The sequence below is a fragment of the Eulemur rufifrons genome, chromosome 7 (genome assembly GCF_041146395.1).
Source record: "Eulemur rufifrons isolate Redbay chromosome 7, OSU_ERuf_1, whole genome shotgun sequence".
NCBI classification, from domain to species: domain Eukaryota; kingdom Metazoa; phylum Chordata; class Mammalia; order Primates; family Lemuridae; genus Eulemur; species Eulemur rufifrons.
Window position 1 is genome coordinate 153,714,741 of NC_090989.1, and position 15,371 is coordinate 153,730,111.

The 15,371-nt window shown below is 44.3% G+C and overlaps 1 protein-coding gene across 2 annotated transcripts in view; it reads right to left on the reverse strand.

The window, feature by feature from the left end:
* The window catches only part of IP6K2 (inositol hexakisphosphate kinase 2), a 31,184-nt gene that overhangs the window by 3,021 nt on the left and 12,792 nt on the right, over nucleotides 1–15,371 (reverse strand). Inside the window, exons 2-4 of one of the 2 annotated variants that reach the window (XM_069473616.1) lie at nucleotides 3,691–4,019; nucleotides 1,546–1,768; nucleotides 501–676 (exon numbers count right to left, since the gene is read on the reverse strand). In XM_069473616.1, the coding sequence (XP_069329717.1) occupies nucleotides 501–676; nucleotides 1,546–1,768; nucleotides 3,691–3,892 (601 nt within the window). In that variant the 5' untranslated portion in view covers nucleotides 3,893–4,019. Of the gene's footprint in view, nucleotides 1–500; nucleotides 677–1,545; nucleotides 1,769–2,335; nucleotides 2,857–3,690; nucleotides 4,020–15,371 lie in introns of those variants that run through there. The other variant, XM_069473617.1, reaches the window with a different exon arrangement.

Sequence of the window (15,371 nt, forward strand, 5' to 3'; positions counted from 1 at the left end):
TTGTTCTATTTTTAACATGTTTTCCCCTAATGCAAATTAAAAATTAATAAAAGGATGGACCCTGGTGCTTTCCTTATGCACAGCTCATGTGCCGGTCTGGTGAACCAGGACTGAAAAGAAAGTCTCCTCCCCTACCCCACAACTCCTCACAGCCCTTGGCAGAAAAGCACTGTTTGGAGGCTTCTGAAGGAGTGTGAAAACAGGGACTAGCCCCTTGCCTTTTCCTCTAGGTTACCCAGGCTAAAGCCCACCTGATCCAAGTTGGCCCCTTCATGAGGCACCCCTCACCTCCAGAGACCCAGTACCCCCTGCTCCCCACAAGCACACTCCCAGTCTAGTCCCTAGCCCTGAGGGAGGCGATATTTGCCCACAGTTATCACGCAGGGTGTCCTGGCACAATCTTAGTATAAAAAACCAAAGCTTTCTCTCTGAGCTCCAAGTGCCTTCCTCACTTCCCACCCCCTTCCCCCAAGGCAGACAGGCCCATGAACAAAGGATACTATACTGGCTTCGATGCTTCGCATTCTCCTTCATTCTCTGCAACTGTTGCTGGTGACACTTCATGCTCCAAGGGTTATAGTGTTTAAGTTGGGAACTTATATTACCCTTTTTCTCTACACTGTAGTACAAGACTTCAGATTTCTTTAGCCACTCAAATTCTTCTTCTAACTTATGGCTATAAAGAGACAAGGACCCAATAAATCAATTATGTCTTATCAAAATCTAGGCCCAAAGAGGCAAGTAAGAACTTTCTGGAGTAATGGAAAGTCTGATATTTTGATGCAGTGGTGTTTCAGTGCACACACCTGCCAAAACTCACTGAAGACTTCATAGGGGTGCATTTTATCCCAAGTATATTATACCTCAAGGAAGTTCACTTAAAAAAATGAAATTAAGGGGCCAGCCCACCACTGTTTTCTACAGCAAGGAGAACCTAAGATGCAAGATCAGTCTCTGCTCCCTGGCCCCTGCAGGTAGGCAGCCTTCACTGCCCTCCTCTAGTTAGTACTATCTCCTGGTACATCCAGGTTCCCCTGACTCCAAGTGCTGGAGATTGGGAAAATATGAACTGAAATTCCAAGGGATAGGTCTACCTACTTAGCTACGTTATACATACTTTAATTTATATAATTTATATTTTCATAAGCTCTGCCAAGGTGCAGGACTTGGAAGGCCGTGTGTAGGTGGACCCTGGGGTTTTGGGGATGTCCAACATCAGTGATCACATTTTGTCCCCATCGGTGAGCAACCCAAGATGAAAGGGTAGCTCCTGTCAAATTCACTGCTACATCCCCAGGACACAGGATAGGGCCTGGCACAGAGCAGTTGTGGAAAGAAAGAGTGAATCTTTTTTATAGTAGCCACTGCAGCTGTTTGCCCAAAACGACATAATCTAACCCAGAGTCAATTAAAGAGAAGTTGGGCGTGTGGGGAACTGGCCACTCACTGAGTGACAAGGCACCTACTAAATCCACCATGAGTCCTTAGCTCCAGTGAACTGGGATGTAACCAAAACCCCCAACACTCCCAGCAGTCTACACTCACCTCTTCATCTTCTCCTCTTTCCGGTGCTGGCGCACCCAGTCCTTGGGGGTCTTTTCTGTTTCTAGGACGTGATGTTTTTTGTTTGCCCACCTTAGGAGCTTACTTTTTGGTTCACAGTCTGAATTATCTACAATGTCCACAGTTCCATGGTCCCCTTTTAGTGGATATGCTATTAAACACAAGTTCCTGTCTTTATCTTCTTCAAAGCGTACAGATACTACACCTGGAAAAGGGGGGTGAGGAGCAGAAAGGACTTTTAATTCCACAGGAAGATGCGTTCTAAATAACATGATTATAACATTTGTTTTTTTCTTACCCTGTTCCTTAGTCTCTATGTTGCCAGAGGCCCCAAACTCATCTGCAAACTTAACAAATATCAAAACAGCTAGAAAAGATGACACCATACAAGACAAGCAATTAGGGAGCAAACATGGCCGAGAGTCTTCCTCTCTAATGCACTCAACAAGGCAAGAGCCAAAGAATTACAAGACACATTTTTCCATCATTGAAAATGTTTATTAATTTTTATGTTAACTCTTCTAATCCTGAGAGACTTAAAACATTGCTCTTTATGTCTTGTGGGAAGTTTTAATGCCCTAAACAGAAACTCTGACAGCCTCAAGGCTTGCTTTAAAGCAAAGCCTGAACACAGGGTTTGCCTGAGGGTAAAAAGCATCCAAGGGTAAGGGAAGACTGGGTAAGCAGAGCAAAATAAAGGGGCAAACAAAACAAACCACACAGCACAACAGACACCCTAGCAAAGGCTTCCCGCAGCGCCCCCACACGCAGCGCCCCCACACGGGTGGGCACCCCAAGCCTTTTGTCCTTCTGAAATATGTTTTTATTCGTCTTTACAGTCTCATGTCACAAAGGAACAAAATGAACACAAGGCAGATGGGGTTAGGCAGGGAGCACAGACACATGGCGGCCTTGAAAGCAGCTCTCCCCCTCGAGTCTCTAGAACCTGCCATGTGTACTTAGACAGTCTTGGAGAAGGGGGCTGTCAGGTGGGAACGTTTCAGCAGGTGCCGACGAGCGCCTTACAAACGACTGGCTGAACACCTTTCCTCCCAGGCCTCTCTGCCCCAGGATCACTCAATCTGCTCAGTCCTTGCTGCCCGCCCGCTCGCTTGCTGCAGGGGAATGCGTGCTCAGAGAGAGACGACACTTCTGAGATGGCCCCCAGCTCTGAGCGCAGAGGAGCTGGGGTGGGGAATTCAGGGACCACACTTCCCTGTGGCCACGGGGTAAACGACCAGGGGAAAAAAGGGGGCAGGGGCAGCCAGCTAACAAGGGGCCTTTGGCTTTGTCCTGGAAAAAACAACAGAGAAGGACCAAGTGAGGGTCCCCAACTCCCCCACCCCCACCACAACACACATGCATATTCAGAGTACAGAGAGAGGCACCCAGTACATTCTATCTTTAAAAACAATGTTTCAACAGTCCCAGAAGAACCTAAATTGTCCTAGAGTCTTTTGTATAATCAGGGAATGCACATTTAAAATTAATTTCTTTAATGGGCTCTTCTTTGAATTATCAAAGATTCCCCCCTTCCCAGGAAAGACCACACCATGCTGGTGGGCTGCTGATGTCCCCCCCCCAAAAAATTATAAAAAGAAAAGTCACCATATGTGAATCAAAGGGTTGCTTTCACATAGCAATTTTGGGGACATTCCGTAATAGCAAAGGGCTTCAGCTAATCAGCACAGGCCTCCCACTCTTGCATTCCATCTGACTCAACCTTGTTCCCAGCCTACCTAATCACCCGGGGTTCTGGTTTCCTGGAGGACAAAAAGCAGGCAGCAAGTATTCTGGGTAAAGTCTTCCCCCACAGTCCCCCCATGGGGGACTATAGGTTACTGTGATCAAGAAATACCTGAACATAAAACACAACCACACTTCCACCAAAAATAAACTCAAATCCAACAAAACAAAACAAAGAAACAAAAAAATCGAGCAATCTTACCAAGGCTTGAAAACTGAGGGTGAGGTGCTGGGCTGAGGGCCAAGAGGAGGAGGAGGAGGGAAAGCACAGAGTGGGAGGGGGCGAGGGCTCCAGGGATGGCTGCCAGGGCCTTCCATGGCCAAGATCCCTCACATCTCCTAGCCAGGCGCTGGAGACCCCTCCTGCTGCTGGGGGCTCACCTTTGTATTGAGGAGTAAATTTGCGCATCTCGGCTGGGAGGGTCTCGTAGAACTGATGTTCCCTCGGGACCAGGGGCTTGCACAGGGTTGTCTCATTGAAGCGGAGCACGCACGAGTGCCCCCCGACCTGGTGGACAAAGGGCTCCAGCAGGACACCCTTGGCGCGGGGCTCCATGTCCATGGCCCTGAAGGCTGGGCTCATCCTCCGGGCGCAGACGGCAGGGAGAAGAGGGCAGTGGCAGGATCCAGCAGCCAGCACGTCCTCTCCCTGTTGTCTGTCCCTGGATCTGACTGGTCTCGGCTTCTTGGCTTGTTCGGGCCAGGACTCTCTGCCGGAAGCAAACACAATGATAACATGAGGGTTGGAAGCCGCCTGGGAACCGCCTCAGAGCTGCTTGCCCGCTCCTCCAGCAGAAAGACAAACAGCCTGAGTTCACGCAGGGCTCCGCCCACCCCGGCCCCGCCTCCTCCCGCAGAAAGACAAACACTCTGAGCTCATGGGGGCGGTGCCGGATGCAGACAGGCAGGGAATGGGATCCAGGGCCCCCTAAACGGCCAGCGCCCCCAACCTCCGCGTTGGAAAGCCACTACAGCAGGCAAAACATGATGCTGCGACAAGGTGAAATCACAATTTCAAACCTAATACTCGGATTAAATCTTACCATTGTCTAATAAAATTGTCAAGCTTAAGGTGAATGATGCCTAAGTCTTTCCATTAATTATATCTTTATAAAATGCATTTAAATACAGGGAAAACCTGCTTACGCACAATCTAGTAAGATTTACTTGTCCAGGTTGGTGACACACACCGCCCCTGCCCAAGGCCAAAGACAAGACCCATTAACCTTATTAGCAATGGAGCTTGGGCCCAGCTTTAATGATTAACGGCTGTATCTAAAAACAACTGATTGAGGCTGGCTAACTCCATTTAAAAAGATACACGGTGTTCTAGGTCACCTACTATTTTTATCAGTTCTATCCTGATCACCAAAAGCTGGGGCACACCTTAAAACCAAAGTTGCGCTTCAGGGGTAATCAGTGCTCTCATCCCCTCCCAGGTCCAGGGCCTTAGAACCTAGCCACACACTAGATGCATAATGAGCAAAGCACACCTGTGTGTGCACCCTGTTAATCATTTCAGGGCACGTCAAGCTAGTTCTGTGTTTTGTCCAATTTACAGACTACACAGTCTCTACTAGAACTACTTACAAGGCTTGAGCTACATTTCAGTATCTGTACAGTGATCTTACTGGGAACTCCTTCAGTTCCCATGACTCCAACTGAGATGGTGGTAGTGAGGATGGGTCTGCTGGAGATGTGTCCTCTAACCTCTAATGTGGGTAAAGCACCTATTATGTGCCAGGCTCCTTACAGGAACTTCTTATATTATTTGGTCCTCACGATACTTTCTATGAAGTAGATACTACTCTCCATGTTGCACACAAGGAAGCCAATTAGGGAAGGTTAGGAAACTTACTCCGGGCCAGGGTCCATAAGCCACAGCTCCCAAGTGAACCTCAGACTGTTGGATGTTCCCACACAGCTGCCTCTAGAGCCCACGGTCTCTGGCACTTCTGCCTTGGTATAGCAGTCCTACTATGCATATGGGTCATTTAGCTTTTCCCATGACAGTGTTTTCACCACATATTTGTATTTTCTATTTATAAAGTAGCCTCTTTTAAAGAGTTTAAACTGGTGTAATCTCTTCCTTTCAGAGAGAACCTGACTGTGGGCCCCAATTGGACTTAAGGAATAGGAATCAATAAGCTTTCTTATATGCAAAGAGCAGAGAACCTACGGCCCTAATTGTCTGGCACTATCTTCGCATCACCACAAAAGCTTCTAGGAGGTCACGTACTGAGAAGAGTCCAGAAACTCAACACAGGCAATGGGACTGTAAATATGAGTACATTCTAGCCATTCTAAATTTTTTTTAAGAGACAGGGTCTTGCTCTGTTGCCTAGGCTAGAGTACAGTGGTGCGATCATAGCTCACTGCAGCCTTGAATGCCTGGACTCAAGCAATCCTCCTGCCTCAGCCTGCCAAGTAGCTGGGACTACAGGTGCATGCCACAACCCACAGCTAATTTTTCTTATTTTTTTATAGAGACAGGATCTTGCTATGTTGCCCAGGCTGGTGTTGAATTCCAGGTTTCAACAGATCCTCCCACCTCGGCCTCCCAAAGTGCCAGGATTACAGCCATGAGCCACTGCGCCAGCCCCTGGTAAGTAGCTATTCTATACTCTCCCCAGAAGATGGAGCTCTGAAATGCCTGGCCACACAAGCCCTTTCTCTAGGTCTATACAGACTGATTCACATTAGTCTACTGAAAAGACCTTGAGTAAGAGCAATAGCAAAGGAAAGCTACTGATGCACAGTCAGTCTACACCTACCAGTACCAAAGCACAGCACAGATACCTTAATTATTAAATTGTGAAAGCACAAGATGCTCTTCATGGGCTGGGCTTTAGAAACACAACCCAAAGCTTTCTCAGAGGTATAAAACTGCTTTTGCTATCAGAGCAACGCTAACAACAATGCAAATCCCTTTCCCATTCTGCTCAGAATTCCTTAAATGTACTCAGTTAAGTAGAAAAATTATCTTTCTCCAAGTTATCTCTCTTACCCATCCCCACCTCTTTTTTTGTGTGTTTTTGTTTTGTTTTGTTTTTGAGACAAAGTCTCTGGCTCTGTTGTCCGGATAGAGTGCCATGGCATCAGCCCAGCTCACAGCAACCCCAAACTCCTGGGCTCAAGCTTATTCTCTTGCCTCAGCCTCCTGAGTAGCTGGGACTACAGGCATGTGCCACTGCGCCCAGCTGGCTTATTTTTTCTATTTTTAGTAGAGAAGGGGGTCTTGCTCTTGCTCAGGCTGGTCTTGAACTCCTGAACTCAAGTGATCCTCCCACCTAGGCCTCCCAGAGTGCTAGGATTACAGGCGTGAGCCACCACAACAAGCCATCCATCCCCACCTCTGATGAAAAATTAAAAAAACAAACAAACAATCTGGGCCTCAGGCATCATGGCTCACACCTGTAATCCTAGCACTCTGGGAGGCTGAGGTGGGAAGATACTTGAGGCCAGGTTCCAGACCAGCCTGGCAACATAGTGAGACCCCATCTCTACAAAAAAGAAAAAAAAATTAGCTGGGCTGAGGCAGGAGGATGGCTTGAGCCCAGGAGTTTGAGGCTGCAGTAGGCTATGATATGATAATGCCATTACACTCTAGCCCAGGAAAAAGAGCAAGACCCTGTCTCAAAATAAATAAGTAAAATAAAATGAAACAGACAAAAACAGTCTTTCATGGCATCTCACTAGGGTGTGGCTCATGGTTGCAGTTGGAAGCCAAAAGGTCCAGTAAGGGTCTCTACTTCCTTCTCCCAGGTCACCAGAGTGTTCATTAGCTGCTGGGTGTCACGTGGCACCTTGCCTCTCCCTCCTGCACCCAACTGTGGCAATCCATAGGATGCTGCTCCTGGGAGAATCATCATCATTTTCAGTACTGGGGTAGGAAAAATAAAGCTCATTCTTGCCTGAGCCACTTCAATTAAGAGAAGAAACTCTAAAATGTGAAGCAGAATTAGGGAGACAACTGACTGGCATGTGGTGAGGTACCAGTTCTCCCATTCAATTGCTTGGAGAAATTATGTATTGGAGAAAGACTCCAAGTCCCTGGTGCACTTTGGATTCTAGTTTTCTGGTCTGTAAAATGGAGAAGAGAGGCTTGGAGTACATCTCTACGTTACGGGTTGTATAAGCAAATTAGTAAGTGATGACCAGTAGCTTTTTTCTTTTTTTAATAAAACAGAGTAAGGCCAGGCGTGGTGGCTCATGCCTATAATCCTAGCACTCTGGGAAGCTAAGGCAGGAGGATCACTTGAGGTCAGGAGTTCGAGACCAGCCTGAGCAAGAGTGAGACCCCATCTCTACTAAAAATAGAAAAATTACTCAGATGTGGTGGTGCACCTATAGTCCCAGCTACTCGGGAGGCTGAAGCAAGATGATTACTTGAGCCCAGGAGTTTGAGGTTGCAGTGAGCTATGATGATGCCACTACACTCTAGCTGGGGCAACAGAGCCAGACTCTGTCTCAAAAAAAACAACAACAACAACAACAACAACAGAGTAAAACAAAATGTCAGTGCATTCTACATAATACATTAAGTCCTGTTTTGTGATTTTTTTTTTCAATTATGTTCCATCTCTCAATATGAACATCAGTATGGCTTTACTGTTCAACATATTTCTTATAGCTGGAGTTAACTAGGAAGTACAGTTGTGATGAGGCTGCACTCTAGCCCGGGTTTACAGTCCCTTACAGGCCCTATCTCTGCAAGAAAGTGAAAGATCAACTTCCCAAAGATTACACAGCAAATCCCCAAAGCACTTGCTCTGTGTTTCATCTGTTACTCTCTCTGTTCAACGTGCACTTTAAGGCTCAGTTTCCCGGGAATCCTGGAGTATTAATGGTTACCATAAAGCTGATGCAATGTGTGTGTCATGTGCCTAGAGAGATAGGAAATAACCGCAAAATACTGGCTTCAGATTCAGCATCTATTTTAGCTTTCCACGTTGCCTCATATTTGTCCATAATATTATGAACAGGTAAGGAACACAGAACATGATCCATCCTAGGATAGGATATAGCTTTTCCCCACAGTCCATCTCCCATATCAAATTGGTTTACGGATCTGCTGGAAAAAAATGCCTTAATAGTCTTAACTTTTTTTTTGTTTTAAGAGGCAGAGTCTTACTCTGTCACCCAGGCTGGAGTGCAGTGATGCAATCACAGCTCACTGTAACCTCAGCCTCCCAACCAGCTGGGACTACAGGTGTGTCCACCACCACACCCAGCTGATTTTTTTTTTTAATTTTTAAAGACAGGGACTCACTATGTTGCCTAGGCTGGTCTCAAACTCCTAGCCTCAGGGACCCTCCCACCTCGGCCTCCCAAAGTGCTGGGATTACAGGCATGAGTCATCATACCGGGCCTAATATTCTTAACTTTTTAAGTACTGCAAATAAAATGGCTACAACTTATGAAAACCCGTGGGTCCTTGGTTTACTCATCCAGAATTTAGTTAATGAGGCTACAAATGGGATCCATGGGGCCACTTACTTTGCCTCAAGAAAAGCCCCAGGGTGGGAAAGTCACAGGGGATGGCATGAGAGACACTATCCTGATGGTGGAAAAACAACCCTCACTATTCACACCTCACCCCCATTGAGTCCCAGAGCACTGGCCCAGCAACTGCCCAATACACATTCAAACATAACCCACGACTACACCCATCAGGGTCAGTCACTGAATACCTCATACATTGCTGGTAGGAATGCAAAAAGGTATAGCTACTTTGGAAAACAGTCTGGCAGTTTCTAATGAAGTATAAGCCAGGCATGGTAGCTCATGCCTATAATCCTAGCACTCTGGGAGGCTGAGGTGGGTGGATTGCTTGAGGTCAGGAGCTCAAGACCAGCCTGAGCAAGAGTGAGACCCTCTCTCTACTAAAAATAGAAAAATTAGCCAGGCATGGTGGTGCATGCCTATAGTCCCAGCTACTTGGGAGGCTGAGGCAGGAGGATCACCTGAGCCCAGAAGTCTGAGGTTGCAATGAGCTGTGATGAGTCTACTGCACTCTAGCCTGGGTGACAGAGCGAGACCCTGTCTTAAAAAAAAAAGTTAAGCATATACTTACTATATATAGCAATCCCACCCTTATGTATTTAACTAAGAGAAATGAAAACACATGTCCACACAAAGACATACACAAATGTTCACAGGACTACTATTCACCATAGCCAAAAGGTAGAAACAACAACCCAAATTTCAGTCCGGTGGGTTAGTTGATAAACTGTGTATTCATACAGTGGATAATTATTCAGCAACAACAAAGGTATGTACTGATACATGCAACAACATAGATTAATCACAAAAGCATATGCTAAGTGAAAGACGCCAATCACAAAAGACTACATGCCATATGATTCCATTTACATGAAATGCTCAAAAACAGGCAAAACTATAGTGGCAGAAAGCAGATGAGTAGTTGCCAAAGAGGCAGAAGTTGGGGAACAGGACTGACTGTTCCCAAGGGGCCCAAGAGGAGTTTTAGGTGTAATGAAACTATTCTATGTTGTGTCTGGGTCAGTGATTATATAAATTTGCCAAAACTCCTCAAATATAGATTTAAAATTGGTGAGTCTTAGGGACTGTTTTCCTTATATGTTTTTGAATTTACACAATTTTTTTTTTTTTTTAAGACAGAGTCTCTCTCTGTTACCCGGGCTACAATGCCGTGGCATCAGCCTAGCTCACAGCAACCTCAAACTCCTGAGCTCAAGCAATCCTCCTGCCTCAGTCTCCCAAGTACCTGGGACTAGAGGCATGCGCCACCATGCCCGGTTAATTTGTTCTATATATTTTTAGTTGTCCAGATAATTTCTTTTTTTTTTTTTTTTTTTTGAGACAGAGTCTCACTCTGTTGCCCAGGCTAGAGTGAGTGCCGTGGCGTCAGCCTAGCTCACAGCAACCTCAAACTCCTGAGCTCAAGCGATTCTCCTGTCTCAGCCTCCCGAGTAGCTGGGACTACAGGCATGTGCCACCATGCCCGGCTAATTTTTTCTATATATATTTTTAGCTGTCCATATAATTTCTTTCTATTTTTAGTAGAGATGGGGTCTCACTCTTGCTCAGGCTGGTCTCGAACTCCTGAGCTCAAACGATCCGCCCACCTCGGCCTCCCAGAGTGCTAGGATTACAGGCGTGAGCCACCGCGCCCGGCCCAGATAATTTCTTTCTATATTTTTGGTAGAGACGGGGTCTCGCTCTTGCTCAGGCTGGTCTCGAACTCCTGAGCTCAAACGATCTGCCCGCCTCGGCCTCCCAGAGTGCTAGGATTACAGGCGTGAGCCACCGCGCTGGGTCTACACAATTTTTATAAGTACATATTATTTTAATAATCAGAAAGGATTATACTTAAAAAAAATCTACCTATTCACTGTTAGTTTCTACACGAAAACTGAAATTTCCTTTCCCATCCTTTCTAACTGGGCTCATCTGCCTCACTTTGAGTATCTTGAGTCACTCATGCCAAGGTCAGCATGGGTTGCTATCTTGGTCAAAATAAGGGCTTCTCCTTGACTGTGATGAAGGCACCCCCTGATGGCAAAGCCTTTCAGGGACAGCCATGCTAAACCTCATAAATCCATGATAGCCACTGCTAATACCAACACATCCTAAAGCCATCTTCTTACTTTGAAAGCCTACTTTTATCAGGGTCTCAACACTAGCAGACTTCTACCGTTGCATGGTTATCTTCTTTTCAATTCTTATAAAGCCAAAGCAAAAGCACACTTCACGCACATGGGAACAGAACAGAAACATAAAGGTCCAATAAGCCTTTCTTTAAAACAGCCAGAAGGAAAGAAAAATCAGCAACAAATCTGTTCCAATTACATTGGCTTCCTTGTTATTTCTCAAATATGCCTGACACCTACCTCAGGGCCTTTGTGGTTGCTGTTCCCCTTGCTTTGTACACTCTTCCCCAGATACTCCCCCCTCCCCCTTTAGCTCACTCTCTTAACCTCCTTCAGCTCTTTATGCAAATATCACCTCTTTAATGAGATCTTCCCAAGCCACCTTATCTAAAATTGCCACTCCCCAGCCACATTCCCTGATGCATTCTTGCTTTATTTTCTCCTTAGTATTTATTACCATCTAACATATTATATGCTTCATATTTGTCTTGTTTATTGTCTGTCTGTTGGGAAAATAGGCTAAGAAATGTAAAAGGTTTCAGGAGTTTTGCAGGGCTTTGCCTTGAAGGAATCTGTGGGTGTGTTAGTGCACAGACTAGAAGCTGCTCCCAACAGAGGAGGCATTGTCAGAGGATGTCTGCAGCGTTTCCATGCTACAGGCCATCGCCTTGAGCTTTTTTGCACAGCAAAAGCTCAGTTTGGGCGCTGGGTGAGAAGCTGATTAAAATGCCTGCCCAGCAGATAACGTGCAGCTGGAACTATCTTAAACTTCAAGGCTATTCCTGCTCCACTTCTGACCACATGTCTCTGTATTTAGAGAAATAGATTAGATTAGTACACAGACTCAGTGTTCCTACTTTATCCATTTTTATCTGTATGTTCCTACTTTATACATTTTTATTTATATGCTCAGCTAGGTCTGTTTCTAACTTAGGGCTTAACATGTTTATCTTAAAAAATTTTTGTAACCATCTATTCTTGTAGACAGAATTAGCTAAGGGTCCGTTGAAACCTTTGGGGAGCCTAGAAACCTCAAAGAATGAACTGTACACATAATTCTTTAACCAAGGACAACTATTTGCTGTAACAATGAATACTGCTGTGGGATTTCACTCAGGCCCTCACAGCTCACAGGAATGCTGGAGGACCTCTGACTCCCCCATCACATTAAACTGCACTTTGTCGCTGTCTCTGTTATTTCTCTGTCTCTATTATTTCCAAATTTCTTACGACAATCCTGCCTGGGACCTGTTTTGCTGGGAGAGTAACTAACTCCCAGCACTGTCTCTTCCCACCCGACTTTGACTTGAAAACAAGTTCCATGAAGTCAAAATTTTTTAACTGCCCTGTTCACTGCTGAACCTCCAGAATTCAAAAGAGCACCAGTATAGAGTAGGTGCTCTACAGAACGTGCCTCAAATCACTACTGTGTCATGAATACCTGCCGCACACACATCATCAGAGAACTCAAAATGCACCCACTACAATCATAATCCAAACCCACACTAATCATACAGTGGTGAGAGGCATGCTGCACACTTTACAAAATGCATTCCAAGAGGCCTGGCACTTTGGGAGGCCAAGGCAGGAAGATCACTTGAGGCCAGAAGTTTAACTCTAGCCTGAGCAACATACATAACAAGACCCCCATCTCTATTAAAAAAAAAAAAAAAAAAGAAGAAGAAAGAAAGAAAAATTACCTGGGTGTGGTGGGGCGCACCTGTAGTCCCAACTACTTGGGAGGCTGAGGCAGGAGGATCATTTAAGCCTAAAAGTTTTCGGTAGCAGTGAGCTATGATGACACCACTGTACTCTAGCCTGGGCAACAGAGTGAGACCCTATCTCAAAATGCATTCCAAGCATGACTGGTGTTGATTTTGTATTTATTATTATCTACCTTATTAAGTCTGCATTAAATGGGAAGTACAAATGAAGAACTCTGCACCTGAACACTCATCTGGGACCTGCTGCTGTGGAAACACTTCATGTAAACAAAGCCCAAGGTCACAATGTGATGACAACTAGCCTTCTGGAAAATTAGGTGAGGAAAAACTGGTTACTAAAGAATAAATGCAAAACATGGCTATGAGAAGATTAAATCCTATCATAGTTTAAACAAATACATTAACTAAAATTCACATATTCTGTGTTGGTATTGAGGCCACATCCCAAAGATCCAAGGTTTTCATGTTGCTACATTGTCACTAAAAAATAATTATCCTTATCTTTTGCAGGCAAAACCAAGAAAGGCCATGAGTTGGTCCTGAGTATATGCACAACACCTCTTCAGCAATGGGTCTGGCAGGCTAGCCTTAACAAGATATCTCAGCAAGATGATGCCAAAGGAAGTCCATTCCCTCCCATGACCTAGACTTAACAAGGAAGCTGGGCAACAAATGAGGTACAATCCTTGGCAACAAAATGAATATATAAAAAGGAGTTTTAGCAAAATAAAAGAGGAAAGCTGTCGTCAATGTTTGACTCTGAGACGGTGCCTTGTGGGAGCACCAAATTGACCCATCTGGGTACATGGCATCAGAATACCATCAACCTCAGGAAAATTCCATAAAAATCAAATCCTGGCAGCATATCTCTTATCCCTCATCATAAATGCACTCACCTCCACATCCAGCAATAGGAGAGGAGTGAAACGAAAAATTTTTTTCATTCAATTGAATGATGGACTATTAGGATACCATAAAAAGTTTGCTTATCAATTTTATATTTTTTAACGAGAAAATATTTATGAAATACTCTTTAAGTAAAAGAAGATATAAACTTGTATAACCTATATCACTAAACTATGTATAAAGACTTGCAGTGGAAAAAAAAAAAAAAAATGACCTGCAGACAAAAAGACTGTCAAAAAGTACCAGCTATGCCACTGAATTGTATACTTAAAATGGCTAAAATGTTAGCAGGGCATGGAGGCACATGCATGTAGTTCCAGTGACTCAGGAGGCTGAGGTGGGAGGATCACTTGAGCCTAAGAGTTTGAGCCCAGTCTGAGCAATATATTAAGACTCTGTGTCAAAAAAAGGTGAAAATGGGAAATTTCATGTTATGTATATTTTACTACACACATACATACAAACTGAAAAAAAGTACCAGCTACTCACAGGGCCATGGCTGCCTGCCCCCTTTCCAAGGCCGTCTGCCCCTTTCCAAGGCCCTATAGTCACTGCATAAGAAACCTTGAATGCCTTGAACTCCTATAGCTCATGTGTGAAAGAAACTTGATACAGGTTTTTCAAATATGACAACAATCCTAAAAATTGAAAGGACATATGGTGAGTTGTGAAGCTGAAAGAAACTACGTTGTCACTAATAGGAATGACTGTGACCCTTCTGTTCTCTCTACAGAAAGTTGTAATATTGCTATCATAGAAAGAGGTGGTAAAAATGCTGCCCCAAAATGTAAGGGAGCCAGGACTTGTGGCTCATGCCTGTAGTCCCAGATACTCAGGAGGCTGAGGCAAGGGGAATGCATGAGCCCAGGAGTTCCAGAACAGTATGGGAAACATAGCAAGACCCCCATCTCTAAAAACAAACAAACAAACAAACAAAAATAAAAAACAGAAAAAAAGTATTATTGTTGTAGTATTTGTCTACTTTTTAAAATGTGTAACTTTTTGTGATTTTTTTCTACCTAAATAATAAGCATTCACTTTCTCACCTAATTCTGTTTTCATAATTGTAAATTCTTTTGTTTAAAGATGACATTTATAATTATATGTATAATTATAAATTATAAAGTATATGTATTTATATTATTTTATATAAACTTCAGAAACCATAAAACTTGGATCTGCCCTGTACTAGATGGTAAGATTATTATTCCCCTCTTTTTAATTTTCTGAATGTTTCAAACTTCTTGAAATATTCTCAAACTCTGAGCATATGTTATCTTTATAATTGGGAGAGAAAATATGTGGGGGGTGGGGAGAAATTCACTGAAACTGAAATAGGAAAATGCAAATAGCTGTCCAGCTCTTGAAGGTTTTAAATCCATCTACAAACAAACACTGATCCAGCCCACACCGCATGCTTAGAGCTTCACTCCACGATGAAGGAAGACCCTGGCAGATGGACCACACATACACAAGTGAGGATAACAACCCCAACACACACTGTCCTTAAGATGTATACAAGGTGCTAGAAGGTCAGAGGAGGATATGACCAACTCCTCAACCTTCAATGACAATGGGACATGACTGTGCCGGAAATAAGAGCTCCTGTTCATTGAGCACTTACTGTTTATATGGCTCCTTTCTTCTACAACTCTGTGGAGTAGATACTGTGATTATCGTCCTTATAGATGGGTGCATTGAGGCCTGCCTCATTACAGAAAAACAACAGGTACCTGAGATGAAAGAATCACTGCTAGAATGTGGGAATCACAGTCCTAATCTCAAAGGTGCTACA